This window comes from Theropithecus gelada, chromosome 1 (genome assembly GCF_003255815.1).
Source record: "Theropithecus gelada isolate Dixy chromosome 1, Tgel_1.0, whole genome shotgun sequence".
Classification (NCBI taxonomy): Eukaryota; Metazoa; Chordata; class Mammalia; order Primates; family Cercopithecidae; genus Theropithecus; species Theropithecus gelada.
In genome coordinates, this window is record NC_037668.1 from 87,444,751 (window position 1) to 87,458,113 (window position 13,363).

The following is a 13,363-nucleotide window of genomic DNA, read 5'->3' on the forward strand; positions in this document are numbered from 1 at the left end:
TTTAAAAATAAAATTCACTTCTCTTCCAGATGCCAGAGTGTATATGCATATCTGAACAGTCACCTGGATCTGATTAAGAAGGCTCAGCCTGTGGGTTTCCTTACTGTTGATTTACATGTTTGGCCAGATTTCCATGGCAACCGGTCTCCCTTAGCAGATCTGACACTAAAGGGTATGGTAAGTAACAGCTAGTCCTTGCACGTGGGTGAAGGCAGGCCAAAGGGCTACAAAGTTTGGAAGAAGCAAAGTGAGGAAAAAGGAAAAGAAAAAAATAAAACAGGCCAACAGCCCACTAGCTTTGTGCAGATGCATTCCTGTTGCTGCTCCCTGGGATGAGCTGCTGAAAGTTTTCATTGTTTCTGAGCCAACCTTGAAAGCGTTAAAAGCAGCATTTCCTAATTCAGCTACTGCTGCCTCTTTGTCCTGTGGAGTGGCTAAAAGTCATGCCTATGTAATTTTGGCATTTACATCAGTCTGTAAAGTCATATTTTCCAACTGCATCTTTAGGTTGCCCAGTAAATCAGTAATAAATATTACCACCCATGGTCTTGCTGGCCGCAGCCACACATCTGCCTAGGCTCTGAGTCAGGGCTATTCAGAGTCTACACTAATATAGTTAGGATTTCAGATTAAACTTTGGTATAAGTGAATACAATTTATAACTTATGTTGGAGAATAAATCCTGCTGTTAGTGCCCTTTAGGGTCACTTCCTCTATGGATATTCTAGGCCCTCCTAGAGGGGCCAGATGAACTTGGTGGGAGAGCTCTCAACCACCCCAGTTGAGATGTAAAAGTAACAACATCTTAGACACCAGTAGAATCATGTTTGAGGTATGATGAAACAGGTTAAAGCTAGAGGAGGGGCCAGGTGAGGCCACAAATAGAAAATAAGCCATGAATACAGGAACTAGGAAAATGTCGTAAAGCTGAGAAGGTGAGTGTGAGGTACGTTAAGGCAGAGTTCAGAATGGAGGCTGTAAACAGGGCAAGGCTTATGCAAAGGAAGCTGCGTAATAGTGGAGCAGGCCTGATGGAATCAAGAATTCAAGATGCAAACTACTACAGTTTTATGGTTAGTTTTATTGAGATTGTTTTAAATACTTTTATGATGCCAGCAGGAAGACCTGAACTTTATTTTCATTACCGAGCTGACATGATCAACTTATATTACTAAAAGGGAGGCATGGTGAAAAGAAAAGAAAATTAGATATGGCAAAGGTTATGTTGATCTCGAGTCCATGAAGCATGCCTACACAACAAATCATGAGCTTGGTGTCCTTATTTATAGAGGCAGGAGAACAATGTCCAGAGAGGGCCATGTGGCAACAGGCCGCAACTAGAAAGCCACACTTTCAGATAACCAACTCTGTCTGTAAACAGGGGGCAGGGGAAGAACACATTTCATATGGGTACAGAAATAAGTGTCTTAATTAGAGACAAATATCTGAAGCCAAGCTAAATAGAGTTAGATACTTAAAATGTTGAAGCAGTTAAGAAGCTTGACCAGGGTTTTAAATGACCCCAAAATAAAGCAGTGTTGCATAGTAAAATGGTCATTGCTCTGGAGGTCATTTGTTGCTTTAGATAAAACTGACCTGAGGGGGCCTTCCTTCGCCAATGTCTGTCATACCCAAATTCAGTACCCAGCATGTCAGGCTTCATGTCTCCCAGTAGCTTTTATCCATTTCTTAAAACCAATCCTGACATCCAAGACCTAAGAATTATCATCAGAAGGATATTCTAATAAAGTTGACCCAGATGCAGAATGAAATTCCAAAGAAATCAATGGAATGTTCTGAAGAATTCTCATAACATGAGAATAAGTGTGTATGCACCAAAAGGAACTTCTTACATGGGGACATATGCCCAGTTGTATCTAAAAATCCTGGGTACGTTTACTTTTTTAAAAAGTTGTACGTTTGTTCACATACCTCATATATCACTTGATAGTTCTTGGCAATGATTTCCCTTTATAACTGTCCTTGGGTTAGGCTACAATGGAATAGCTATCACTCCGTGAATTTGCATCACAACACTGGAAGGAGAAGATGACCTAAATAAGATAGAAGGAAGGCAATTCTGAGCTAAATACTTCACCCCAAATCTCCTTCTTTCAGTCTAGTTTTGGAAAACATCAAAATAGTGACCCTGAAATTCTTCTGTTATCATGTTATATCCTTTTGCTGGAAACTATAATGATGCCTGTCTCCAGCACTCATTCAGCAAATATTAATTGGGTCCCTAGTGTGTGCCAGGCACTGCTGTAGATATGAGTAAGGTGCAACAATACCTACCTTCATGGAGCATGTTTAAGGTTGGGGGTGGGGCAGTGCTTGAGAAAATGTTAATAGGATCTAGAATTGCAGGATAATTCCAATAAAGCAAGATCCATGTACAATTTCTTCTTTTGACTCCTAAAACGTTTCCCTGGACACATAGTAAGCGTTCAGTATATACTTATTTATAATTTATAGGCAATATGGAGATAATAAAGAGGTGATTTGTTGCTTTCGATAAAACAAACATATGAAGAATTTACTAATACCAAATGAATTAAATGTCTACTGACACTGACTATCCATATGGTAAGTATTTAATACCAATATTAATATCCAAGTAAATAAAGATAAGCTCCCATTGTATCATAATTATGAGAATGTTTGTTCATCAAACAAATAGAGGCCCTATTACAGTTGGTGGGGGATATGAGTAACGAGACACAATGCCAGCCCTCAGGAATATCACGAACTTTGGGAGGCAGACAGAATATATAAACAGGGAATGGAAAGGTGGTATTAAGCTCCAGGTGTCCTTCACTGTCCAGAGCTCTCCAGATGCATGGAAGACGATTGCCCAACCTGGTCCCAGCGGTCAGGAAAGCTCCAGACGGGAAGTAACATTGACACTGAGTGAAGCTGGGAAGGGGGTTTGAGGCCAAGGGAATCATAGTATGTGCAGTATTCTAGCGGGAACAGAGCATGGCATGAATGTCTACAATTTTGGCTCCTTGTATCATTGTCTAACCAATGATAGATTCCCTTTAGCATTTTATCTTAATAATATAAAAAGAAAATGTTGTCTCGGAAAACCACTGGATATCTGTATATTCCTGCTTCGGCAGCGTTGCACTCTTCCAGTTCTCTACTCTCCCCTCAGGTGACTCTTTACTTGCATTGTTAAACATTTACCCATTCACTGTGTTTTTATTGAATACCTGCTGTGTGCAGGCCTATGCTAAACCCAGGTAAGACAGAGAAAAAAGAAAAGTACCTGTCCTAAGTTCACGTAAAAGTAGGGGAGGTAATTATTGTACATATGTGTATGTGTGTATATAATTATTTTACAGTGTGATCTCTAATAATCAGTGCAAGCTGAAGGAGCTCAGTACGTGTCTGACTTTGGAATTGTTTTCATGTGGCATTGGGCTGGCAAACCCTGATGCAGCCTTTTTCTACTTCTCTTGAAAATATTTGTAAAAATGCAAAAAAGTCATGAACTCATGCAGGCCTTAGGAATTAGGATGGTGTTCAACTAGGAAAACTAGAATTGATATTCCCAAAGAAAATCTGGGAGGATTTTCTAGAATTTAAATGATGAATGCAACTTGTTTGATAACATCATATATGACATAAGAACAAAGTCATGCGTGACCCACCATGGAAAGAATTTGGACCTTGCCACCTTCTGCTCCCTAGCATAAAAGCGCAAGGTTCTTTTAAACCTAAAAACAGCACAGCTATCCCTCGACTTTACTGCTGATGGTTGGGTTTTTTGTTCTGTTTTTGGAAAGCAGCCAGTGAGTTTAAATTCCTAGATCCCCCTACGACCCTGTTCCCAGCCGCCCTTTCAGTTCATTCCATTTGAAAACTGCCAGCCCAAGAATCCACCCAAGCAGGAAGTGTGAATTAGGAGGAATGGTGATGGCTTGCATTCTAAGCATCTGTTAATGGGGCAGATGTAGGAAAAGCCTTGGTAGTTCTGTAAACTTGGGAGGAAGGGTGTAGTTTGCACTACTAGTTCTAGGCTTGGAAAGCCAGGAAGTGCTGATCTACCTCAGTCCAGCAAAGCTACAGAAAATAAAAACTGCTGTACTCTGTCTACTGGCATTTAGCTGTAGATCTGAAGAGACAAATTCAAGTATACAGTGAGTGGGGATAAGAGCAAATCACATGTGCTGTGTGCTGGGAAATACTGAACGTGTGTACCTGTCTAGTTAATGTTGAAAAATAATAACCCCATAGAAAAACCATTACATACAAAGAAAAAGAAATACCATTGTGAACACTTAAAGGAAAGCCCTCTTGAAAATTATTTACTACTGAAACCAAATGAAAATGTTAGAGAACTTTGTGATATATTCAATACAATATTTTTAATTTTTTTTTTAAGAGACAGGATCTTGCTCTCTGTCACTCAGACTGGAATGCAGTGGTGCAGTGGCCTAATCAAAGCCCACTGTAACCTTGGACTTCTGAACTCAAGCAATCCTCCCATCTCAGCCTCCCAAGTAGCTAAGACTACACAGACACATGTCAGCATGCCCAGCTAATTTTTAAAAATTTTTTTGTAGAGATGGGGTCTCACTGTGTTGCCAACGCTGGTCTCAAACTCCTGGGCTCAAGCCGTCTTCCCACTTCAGTCTCCCAAAGTGTTGAGATTATAGGCATGAACCACTGTTCCCAGCCAGAATTTTTGTTTCAAGGCATATCTCTATGAAATAGGCCAGAAACTTATTAGGAAAGAATGAGTTAAGATGAAAGGACAATGGAATGAGAAGAAAGGGGAAATGGCAAAGACCACAAGACAACTAAAAATGCAATCAAAGAATTAAAACCTACATTGAAGGCAATAGGGAGTATAATTTTCACTGAAGAAAATAAGATCAAGGCTGTCATAAGACATAGCATGTGTTTTCAATTTACTCTATAGGAAAAACATTTTGAGGATAGGAGCGACAGCTTATTTGCTTTTTAAAATCTCAACAGTTCTTAGGTCAGAAGCTGGCACCAAATAATTGCCTTATGGTCAAACAGTTCTTTTAATCACTGTTCGCCAAATGAGGAATGAACAGTGACCTGCTCAAGGTTGCAAAGCCAAGAAGTGGCAGAGCTTGCCTTTTAGGATATGCACCCCATCCTTTTAGGATACAAACTCTGGACTTTGCAAAACGCGTGGAGGACTATTAAGAAAGGGAGTTTCAACATGCATTATACATGGTTTCATAGTGAACTATGTTCCTTAAGCTAGTCCTTGCTCCTCTGTTCTTCTGACCACCAACCTTGTGGCTTATCCTCCCACTTTTACCCTAACCATGGTCTTTGGATTTAAACTCTGACCCTGTCTCTTCTCAGTAAGGTACTAGTTTCCTTCCCACCCTCACTGACTCAGATTTCAAAACAAATAGCCACTTGCAGTTTGACCTGGTCCTAATGCCTTCCACACTAGGTGCCTACCTTCATAAGTAGGAACAGGACATAACCCAGGAATCTCTTCCTTATGCTTCATAGTATCATTTCCTTTTTGTTCTGGTAACAATTGACTCCTATCATGTGACTAGCTGTCTCATTTTTCTTTTGATGATACAATATCAGCCTGAAGCACTGGACTAAAGAGAGGTGGAGGAGGTGGGGGATGAGCAGCCTAACAGCATGGTTGGACTAAGTACCCCACTATGTAAACATTTCTCTTTTCCAGTTGATAAACGAAGCACAGAAAGGTGAGGGCTGCAATATGATTATTTAAAAGAAGCAGAAGCTTAGGTAATAACAGTCAGTCTCAAAACAGTAAGTGCTGATGATTTTAGGTTCATTAAAAACAAGACAGACCCCCCCCCCAAAAAAAATTGCTTACTTTTAAAGTAAGAAAATGACATGGTCACACATAAAGGTAGATGAATATAGGCTGGGCTTGGTGGCTCACACCTGTAATCCCAGCACTTTGGGAGGCCAAGGTGGGTGGATCATGAGGTCAAGAGATCGAGACCATCCTGGCCAACATGGCGAAACCCCATCTCTACGAAAAATTCAAAAAATTGGCTGGGCGTGGTGGCACACGCCTGTGGTCCCAGCTACTCAGGAGGCTGAGGCAGGAGAGTCCCTTGAACCCGGGAGGCAGAGGTTGCAGTGGGCTGAGATCGTGCCACTGCACTCCAGTCTGGCGAGAGAATGAGACTTCATCTCAAAAAAAAAAAAAAAAGTTGAAAATAAATACTCACCATCAGGAATAGTTGCATGTTTTAGGGATTTTTTTTTTTTTTTCTTGGTGGTTGTTTTTATTTTAAATGTTTTGTTGGATGGTTTTTACCACTGCAAAGCAGTAAAGAGGACTCAGGTTTTGAAATCGGACTTACGTTTGAACTTGTCTTGAAGATATACCAGTGTATGACCTTTGGCGGGTTAACTCTGTGCAGCTGATCTGCCCACAAGGAAGCAAGAGTGACCCAGGCTTCTTTGCAGGGTCGCTGTCAGCGGCAGACGGCAGGTGTTGGCACAATGGACAGACAGCACAGTAATGCCCTTGAATTGGCAGCTCCTGCTTGGTGGCCTTTACTTGCACATTAAGAGATGGCCAACGGGAATCCTGTGTGGCTTTTGAACCGTGAGCAGCCAGCCATAGGCCTCCCACTTTGGCCGCAGAACTGACTGGACTCACCAGCCCAAACAGCCAGCCAAAGAAGCCCACTAGTCCCTTGGTCCTTGCAGAAAGCAAGTTTCATACAGGTCTTGAGATTGATCTTCTTTGTTCAAGTCCTTGGCCCTCAGTTTCCTCATCAGTACAATAGGAAACTCAAATTTGGTGCACCTTATGGAATAGCTAGTGTTATAGGAATTCTGGAAGAGTCCTTGCCTTCTCATATATATGAGCAGTTTCTATTAACAAAAAAATGGCATGGCCTTTGTTTTGTGGTGTTTGGAATTTTGAAAAATTATTTTCCTGAAATAACCACTCAACAAAGCAAATGACCTTGGAGACATATCAGGCCCCGAAAACACACCAAATGCACCCTATTCACCATTGGTTGAAACGTATTTTCTCGCTTCATGTTAAAAGTAACTAACTACCCAGAACAAAAATTGATTTTCTGCTTCTTTGAAGAGCTGTGACTTCTAACATCAGAGCGTGTGCTACTCAAACTGCTGGAGAGGTTGAGTGCTGCTCCAACAACTCTTCAAAGCAAGCACAGAGATAGTGTGTATGTGGAAAACCAGGAGAGTCAGGGAGGAAGCACTGGGAGATCTTAGCCAGTTCCCAAGGGAGTGAATCCCAGCTAGCTGTAGGCATCGCTAAACAGATCCAGATGTGGAAGGAGTCACCAACTCAGGGTATCTGCAAGAGTCAAGAGAAAGCAGAGGTTGCACCCCTGTGACTTTTCTGATAGGGAGATGGATGATAGAGCTGGAAGCTCATGAGCTAACTGAAGTAGCTTTCAAGTTGTAAGCTTTCATTTATAAGCTTTCATTTATAAGCTTTGGAAACACATGGACTCTGATATGAGTTTGTGGATGTTTTCGCTGTTATTTAACGCTGATTTATTCAGCCTTTTTTTTTTTTTAACGTATTTTTGCTTATGAAAAATCAAATCCTGTAACAAAGCTTAATATTCTCAGTGTCTTTAACTGGTTTTCTGATTACATATATATAATCACAATACCAAACTGGTGTACAAATTGGTCACAAATTTTACTGAATATATATATATATATGTTTTACTGAACAAATATATTTTTTATTTGTGTATTTATATATAAATTTACATATTTATATTTTATTCAAAATATATACTTTACTGAAAAAATATATATATTTTACTGAAGTGACTAATTTGCCAGCTGGTGTTGTGATTTTTCATAGATACCATTTTTCAGGCACCTGATGCACCAGGCATCATGGTAGATGCTTTACATGTATCATCAACAACCTTCACAACAACCCTGCAAGACAATGTTGTCCCATTTAAAAGAAGAGAGAAACCGAGGCTCAGGGAGTTTAAGTAGCTTACCCACAGGAGAAAACTGGAACCAGTCAATTCAAACCTGGGTCAATGACATTCTTTGGGGAAAAAGAAAAATAAAAAAACTAGATCTTTGTCATTGTTGTTGTTTTCATTGCTTCTGCTTTGTTTTTAATGTGCCTGGCATCTTCCTTTTTCGTTTAAAAAGTCATTTTAGTGACTTTTTAAATTCTATCACAGAATCAGACTTTCCTTTCTTACTGCTCCTTTATCTTTCCTATATACACTAAACAACAGGTAAAACCACGGAATGGACTACGGGCAGGAGTGTTTCCCAAGGTCATGTGGCATGATAGAAGATTGAGGGGCGAATCAGGTGGAATCTACTGGGAAGGTCCAAGACAAAACAACACAAAGGAACTAAGGCCAGAGGACCAAGGATAGAGTCCATGATGTATAATCTTGGTGTGCAGATCCAAGACAGGGTTAGACAACAGCAAGTACAGGCCAGAAGAGTTGTACAGAGCAGCTTTGAGAAACAGTGTATGAGCGTATCAAAATGGCTTAGACTTAAACACCTCAGAAGCAAGGCAAAGTGTGAAGGGCCTCATGCTTTGGGTAAACAGCAAACAAAGTAGTCTTATGTGGTGTAGAATTCACCAATAGAGTAAGGTCATGAGGGGCAGTGTCCATCCATCATTTTTGCTTGCTATAATAAATTACACAAATCTGGTGGCTTAAATTTATTCTTCCACAGTTCTGCAGGTCAGAAATCTAGGTTGATTCTGCTGGTTCCTCTGTAACCAAAGAAAGTGTTCACAAGGCCAAAATCAAAGGTTTTTATTGGAAGGTTCTGGGGAAAATCTGCTTCCACACTCATTCAAGTGGTTGACCTAATTTAGTCCCATGCAGTTGTAGGACTGAGGTCCCTGTGTCCATGCTAAAGGTCAGCCAGTGGGCCTTCTCAGCTTTCAGAGGCCTCCTGCATTTCTGGGCCTGTCACCCCTGCCTCCATCTTTAAAGCCCACAATGATGGGTCAAATCTCTCCCATGCTTTGAACCACTCTGATTTCTATTTCTGCTTCATCTCTCCTGTCCTCCTCTCATACTGTGTCTCTTAACTGACTCCTCTGCCTTTCTCTTCTGCTTTTTTTTTTTTCTTTTTTTTTTAAGACGGAGTCTCGCTCTGTCGCCCAGGCTGGAGTGCAGTGGTGCAATCTCGGCTCACTGCAAGCTCCGACTCCCGGGTTCACGCCATTCTCCTGCCTCAGCCTCCCAAGTAGCTGGGACTACAGGCGCCCACCATACCCGGCTAATTTTTTGTATTTTTAGTAGAGACAGGGTTTCACCATGTTACCAGGATAGTCTTGATCGCCTGACCTCGTGATCCGCCCACCTCTGCTTCCCAAAGTGCTGGGATTACAGGCATGAGCCACCGCACCTGGCCTCTCTTCTGCTTTTAAGAGCTCATGTAATTACCCTGGACCCAACCAGATAATCCAGGATAATCTCCCTATTTTAAGGTCATCTGGCTATTAAATAATTTTATCTGCCCAGTTCCTTTACAACAGGGCCTCAGTTAGTGTTTGATTGAATAACCAGGGTACAGAATATTGAGGGGACATGTTTAAGATTCTGCTTACAGCATTGTGGTAGCACAGTCATCTGCATTTCTCAAATGTGGATGGGATGTAGGCAATGCCAAGTGTTAGCCTAGATTCCAGACACTTACTGAAACCTCTAAATATTTTTGGGAAGATTTGTCCCCCTTTCTCTTCCAAGCCGGTGATTATCTCAGACCTGTCCTCCAATGTCCTCCTCCCTCCAGAGGCTTCCTATAAATCTTTCTGTGATCCTCCTCATTGCCTTTTCCATCAGCTCCACCTTCATTATTGACTGAGCAAACAGAGCATTTCTCCCTCTCCATTGTGTTCTGGAAAGCTTTCAGTGAATCCCCCCGAGCCTTGGATACCCCCATCAAGCTCTGATCACCATAGAAAAATCTCAGGACTTGTGAATCCCATATTTTCTTGTCTTTTGTAATCTTTAGAGATCCCTTGGGAAACTATTTTTAAGCCTTTTTTTTTTTCTTATTTGTATATATAATCAATTCCTTTAACAACTAGGTAGGAAAAAATTTAATTGCTAATATGTTTATTGATAATCTCAACTATTTTAGAACCTATGAACCTATAATTTATAATACCAAGGTTTAGAGCAGTCATTTCCACAATTTATTGTGCATTAGGACCGTGGTAAAATGCAAATTGCTGGTTCAGTAAATCTAGAGTAGGATCCCAGGAAACCTACACTGGACTAGGATCCCAGGAAAGAGGTTCAGTAAATCTAGAGTAGGATCCCTGGAAACCTACACTGGACTAGGATCCCAGGAAAGAGTTGAGGGGAGATGCAGTAGTTTAGACAGCTACTAAGTTGCCAGATTTAAGCCGAAGTCCATGGTGGACAGTGACCATCTGTCTCTTCTTTTTACAATGAATGGAAGTGTGTAGATTGATAAGTACTAAGGCTTCCTCAAGGAGTTCTTGCAAGAGTCCCCCCACTCTGTGTCCCTGGGCACTCAGGGGCTTCTCCATACTCCTGCATGCCTGTACCTTTAACATTATGGTCCCAGTGCTGATGATCAACTTCTGCCCTGGCTTCCCTACACTGAACAGTCACTAGTCTCCAGTGGCCCTCATTCATATCCTCAGTAGTACCCATAGCATAATGAAGGGCATACGTTATTCCCATATCCCAATAAATGAATGGGATTGAGCCTTTCATGCAATTCAAGAGAAAGAGAATGAACACTTTTTAAGAGAAAGAGAAAGAAAATGAATTTACTTTATTTTTTTTATTTTACTTTACATTCTGGGATATATGTGAAGAACGTGTAGGTTTGTTACATAGTTATACATGTGCCATGGTGGTTTGCTGCACTTATCAACCTGTCATCTATGTTTTCAGCCCCGAATGCATTAGGTATTTGTCCTAATGCTCTCCCTCCCTTCCACCCCACCCCGCTACAGGCCCCAGTGTGTGATGTTCCCCTGCCTGTGTCCATGTGTTCTCATTGTTCAACTCCCACTTAGAGTGAGAACATGTGGTGTTTGGTTTTCTGTTCCTATGTTAGTTTGCTGAGGATGATGGTTTCCAGATTCATCCATGTCCGTGCAAAGGACATGATCTCATTCTTTTTTATGGCTCTGTAGTATTCCATGGTATATATGTGCCACATTAAGAAAATGAACATTTAAGTGCCACCTATGTGCACAGTTGGCACCATAAGAGTTACAGGAGTGTGTAGCTCTTGTAGACTCAGTACAGCTTACTGAAGAAAGTAATTCACTTTGCAAATGATACCTCATGTAATCCTCACAAAAATAATTTGAGGTATTATCCCTTTTTTTGCAGATGAAAAAATTGAGCTCATAGAGGTTACAAAATTCATATAGTGTCATGCAGCTAAATTAGAGAAAATGTCAATATTTAAACCCAGGTCCCTTCCTCTAAAGCTCTTTCTTTCTATTGGCATACACTTCTAACCTCACAACTCCCAATATTTACATAAGTGCTTTATATTCATAATCTAGGAGGTTAAAATTAGGCAATGCAGTTACTTGCATTGTTTTGGCCATTGTATTTTCATATACCCAAATATTAATTATAAGCACTTTTTCTTACAGTTCTCTTCATTACACAGTAGCCAAAATAGATAAAATGTGCTTACCCTTGCAACTCTCCCATCGGGCTTCCCTACACATTTGTCTGTCTCGCCCAAACATTCAAAATAGGGACAGGGACATCAATAAACACACTCCTTCTACTCATGCTTCCTCTCTACTTCCTCTTAATGGAACCGTTGAGCCTCCAGCTAGGGAATCAGTTCATCTGGTCTATGCTAGCGTTTCCAGACATTTCAAAGCTGTGCCTCCCCAGGACTTCTTTGGCACTCCCAGAGCACTGTCACCACCTCCCTTCCAAGACAGCTCCCCAAGGGTCCTTTGTAGCCTCTCAGGCAGTCTACGTGGCACCCCCTGCAAAGTTCCGTCATGGGTTGACTGGGCTGAGGTCCCTGGTATTTGAGAGAAAATTAAATGGTCTTAACGATCATCTGCATATCAGATGAGATGTCAAGGAAGCAAGGACCTCAGACCGCAGTGTCTTTGCACTTAAGAGATAAATATCTTTCACTAAGTCACATTTCAATACCATGACTCTAGGGTTAGTGGTGAGGGAATATTGGAAATGGTTGTGTGAGAACTCTGTTTGCTGCTTCCCTTTTGATACTGAATACCTTCTATATTACGATCCGTGCAATAAATCTCTTCTAGAATTTCTTCCCAGGAATAATTTTGTCTCCCTTCAAGGATAGTTATGTTTTATTTATCAGAAAAAAGCTATTTCACCCTCATATGTCCCTTTTTGCCATAGCTGCTAGCAAGCTCAGGATTTAAATTTAGTGCTCAATTACATTGATTATGTCATTTTCAGTTTCTGGGGAAAAAAATTATCCTCCCTTTTCTCCTCTATGATTTCTGAGCTCTGGAGGCACTGGAAATTTAGAAAAGGGTCCATGATATCTTTTTGCTTGAATACCAATGCTTTTTGGAAATTCTCCTGGATGTCTGTTGGTGATTAAGGAAGTTAAATCCAGCTATATCACACCCTTTCTTCTCTCTTATGGATTCTTACTAATTGAGAAGGATATCAGAACCCGTTACATTATCGGTATTATTACACAAGGCACTGGGGTTCCTAATAAATACTGTTGGGTAATGCATCTTATATACAAAGTCATATTTTACCCACACTTCTAGCACAAATTATCCAAATCTGGTCTTTAGGAGTCAGTCAGCCACACAGAGGATCATGGCTTAATCCACTTCCTATTGATGACCAGAGAGAGGAAGTCAAAGAGAGGCAGCCTCCTGGACAGGCTCTAGAACAGTACGCTAAGCCATGGCCCAGCAGCTTCCCTAGGAGACCTAATAGCAGAGGTGCTGCTGAGGCCAGGCCAGTCCCGGAGAGACAGAGAAACCGTGTGTGAATCGCGTTCATGACTAGTGATCATTGCCTGGACCACCGTATGCCAGCATGGTGCAGGCAGCTCGCAGAAAGTGTTCAGCTCAGGGGTGCTCAGCTCATGACTGGTGTTCATGACTAGTAATCATTGCCAGGACCACTGCATGCCTGCATGGTGCAGGCAGCTCACAGAAAGTGTTCAGCTCAGGGGGCTATGACCAGGCTGAAATCCTGCTTACTCTGCACCTTTTTATAATTCATTCTTCCAGATGGGGTGCCTTTTTCAAGTTCACACAAAGGCTCTATATGAGCTACAGGAACCTTTCCTTTTATCCTGTTCTCATAAAAGCCACTTTTCTAGATGAGAAAGGGTAAGTTTAGGGATG

At 41.2% G+C, this 13,363-nt stretch overlaps 1 protein-coding gene across 8 annotated transcripts in view; it reads left to right on the forward strand.

Moving 5' to 3' along the window:
* The window catches only part of FGGY (FGGY carbohydrate kinase domain containing), a 439,174-nt gene that overhangs the window by 322,122 nt on the left and 103,689 nt on the right, over positions 1-13,363 (forward strand). For 7 of the 8 annotated variants that reach the window (XR_003116446.1, XM_025363985.1, XM_025363976.1 and 4 more), the window contains one exon: positions 30-177. Coding sequence is in view for 7 of the 8 variants with exons in the window: in XM_025363985.1 (XP_025219770.1) it covers positions 30-177 (148 nt within the window). In the remaining variant the exon portion in view is untranslated. Of the gene's footprint in view, positions 1-29; positions 178-3,070; positions 3,158-13,363 lie in introns of all 8 variants that reach the window. The other variant, XM_025363947.1, reaches the window with a different exon arrangement.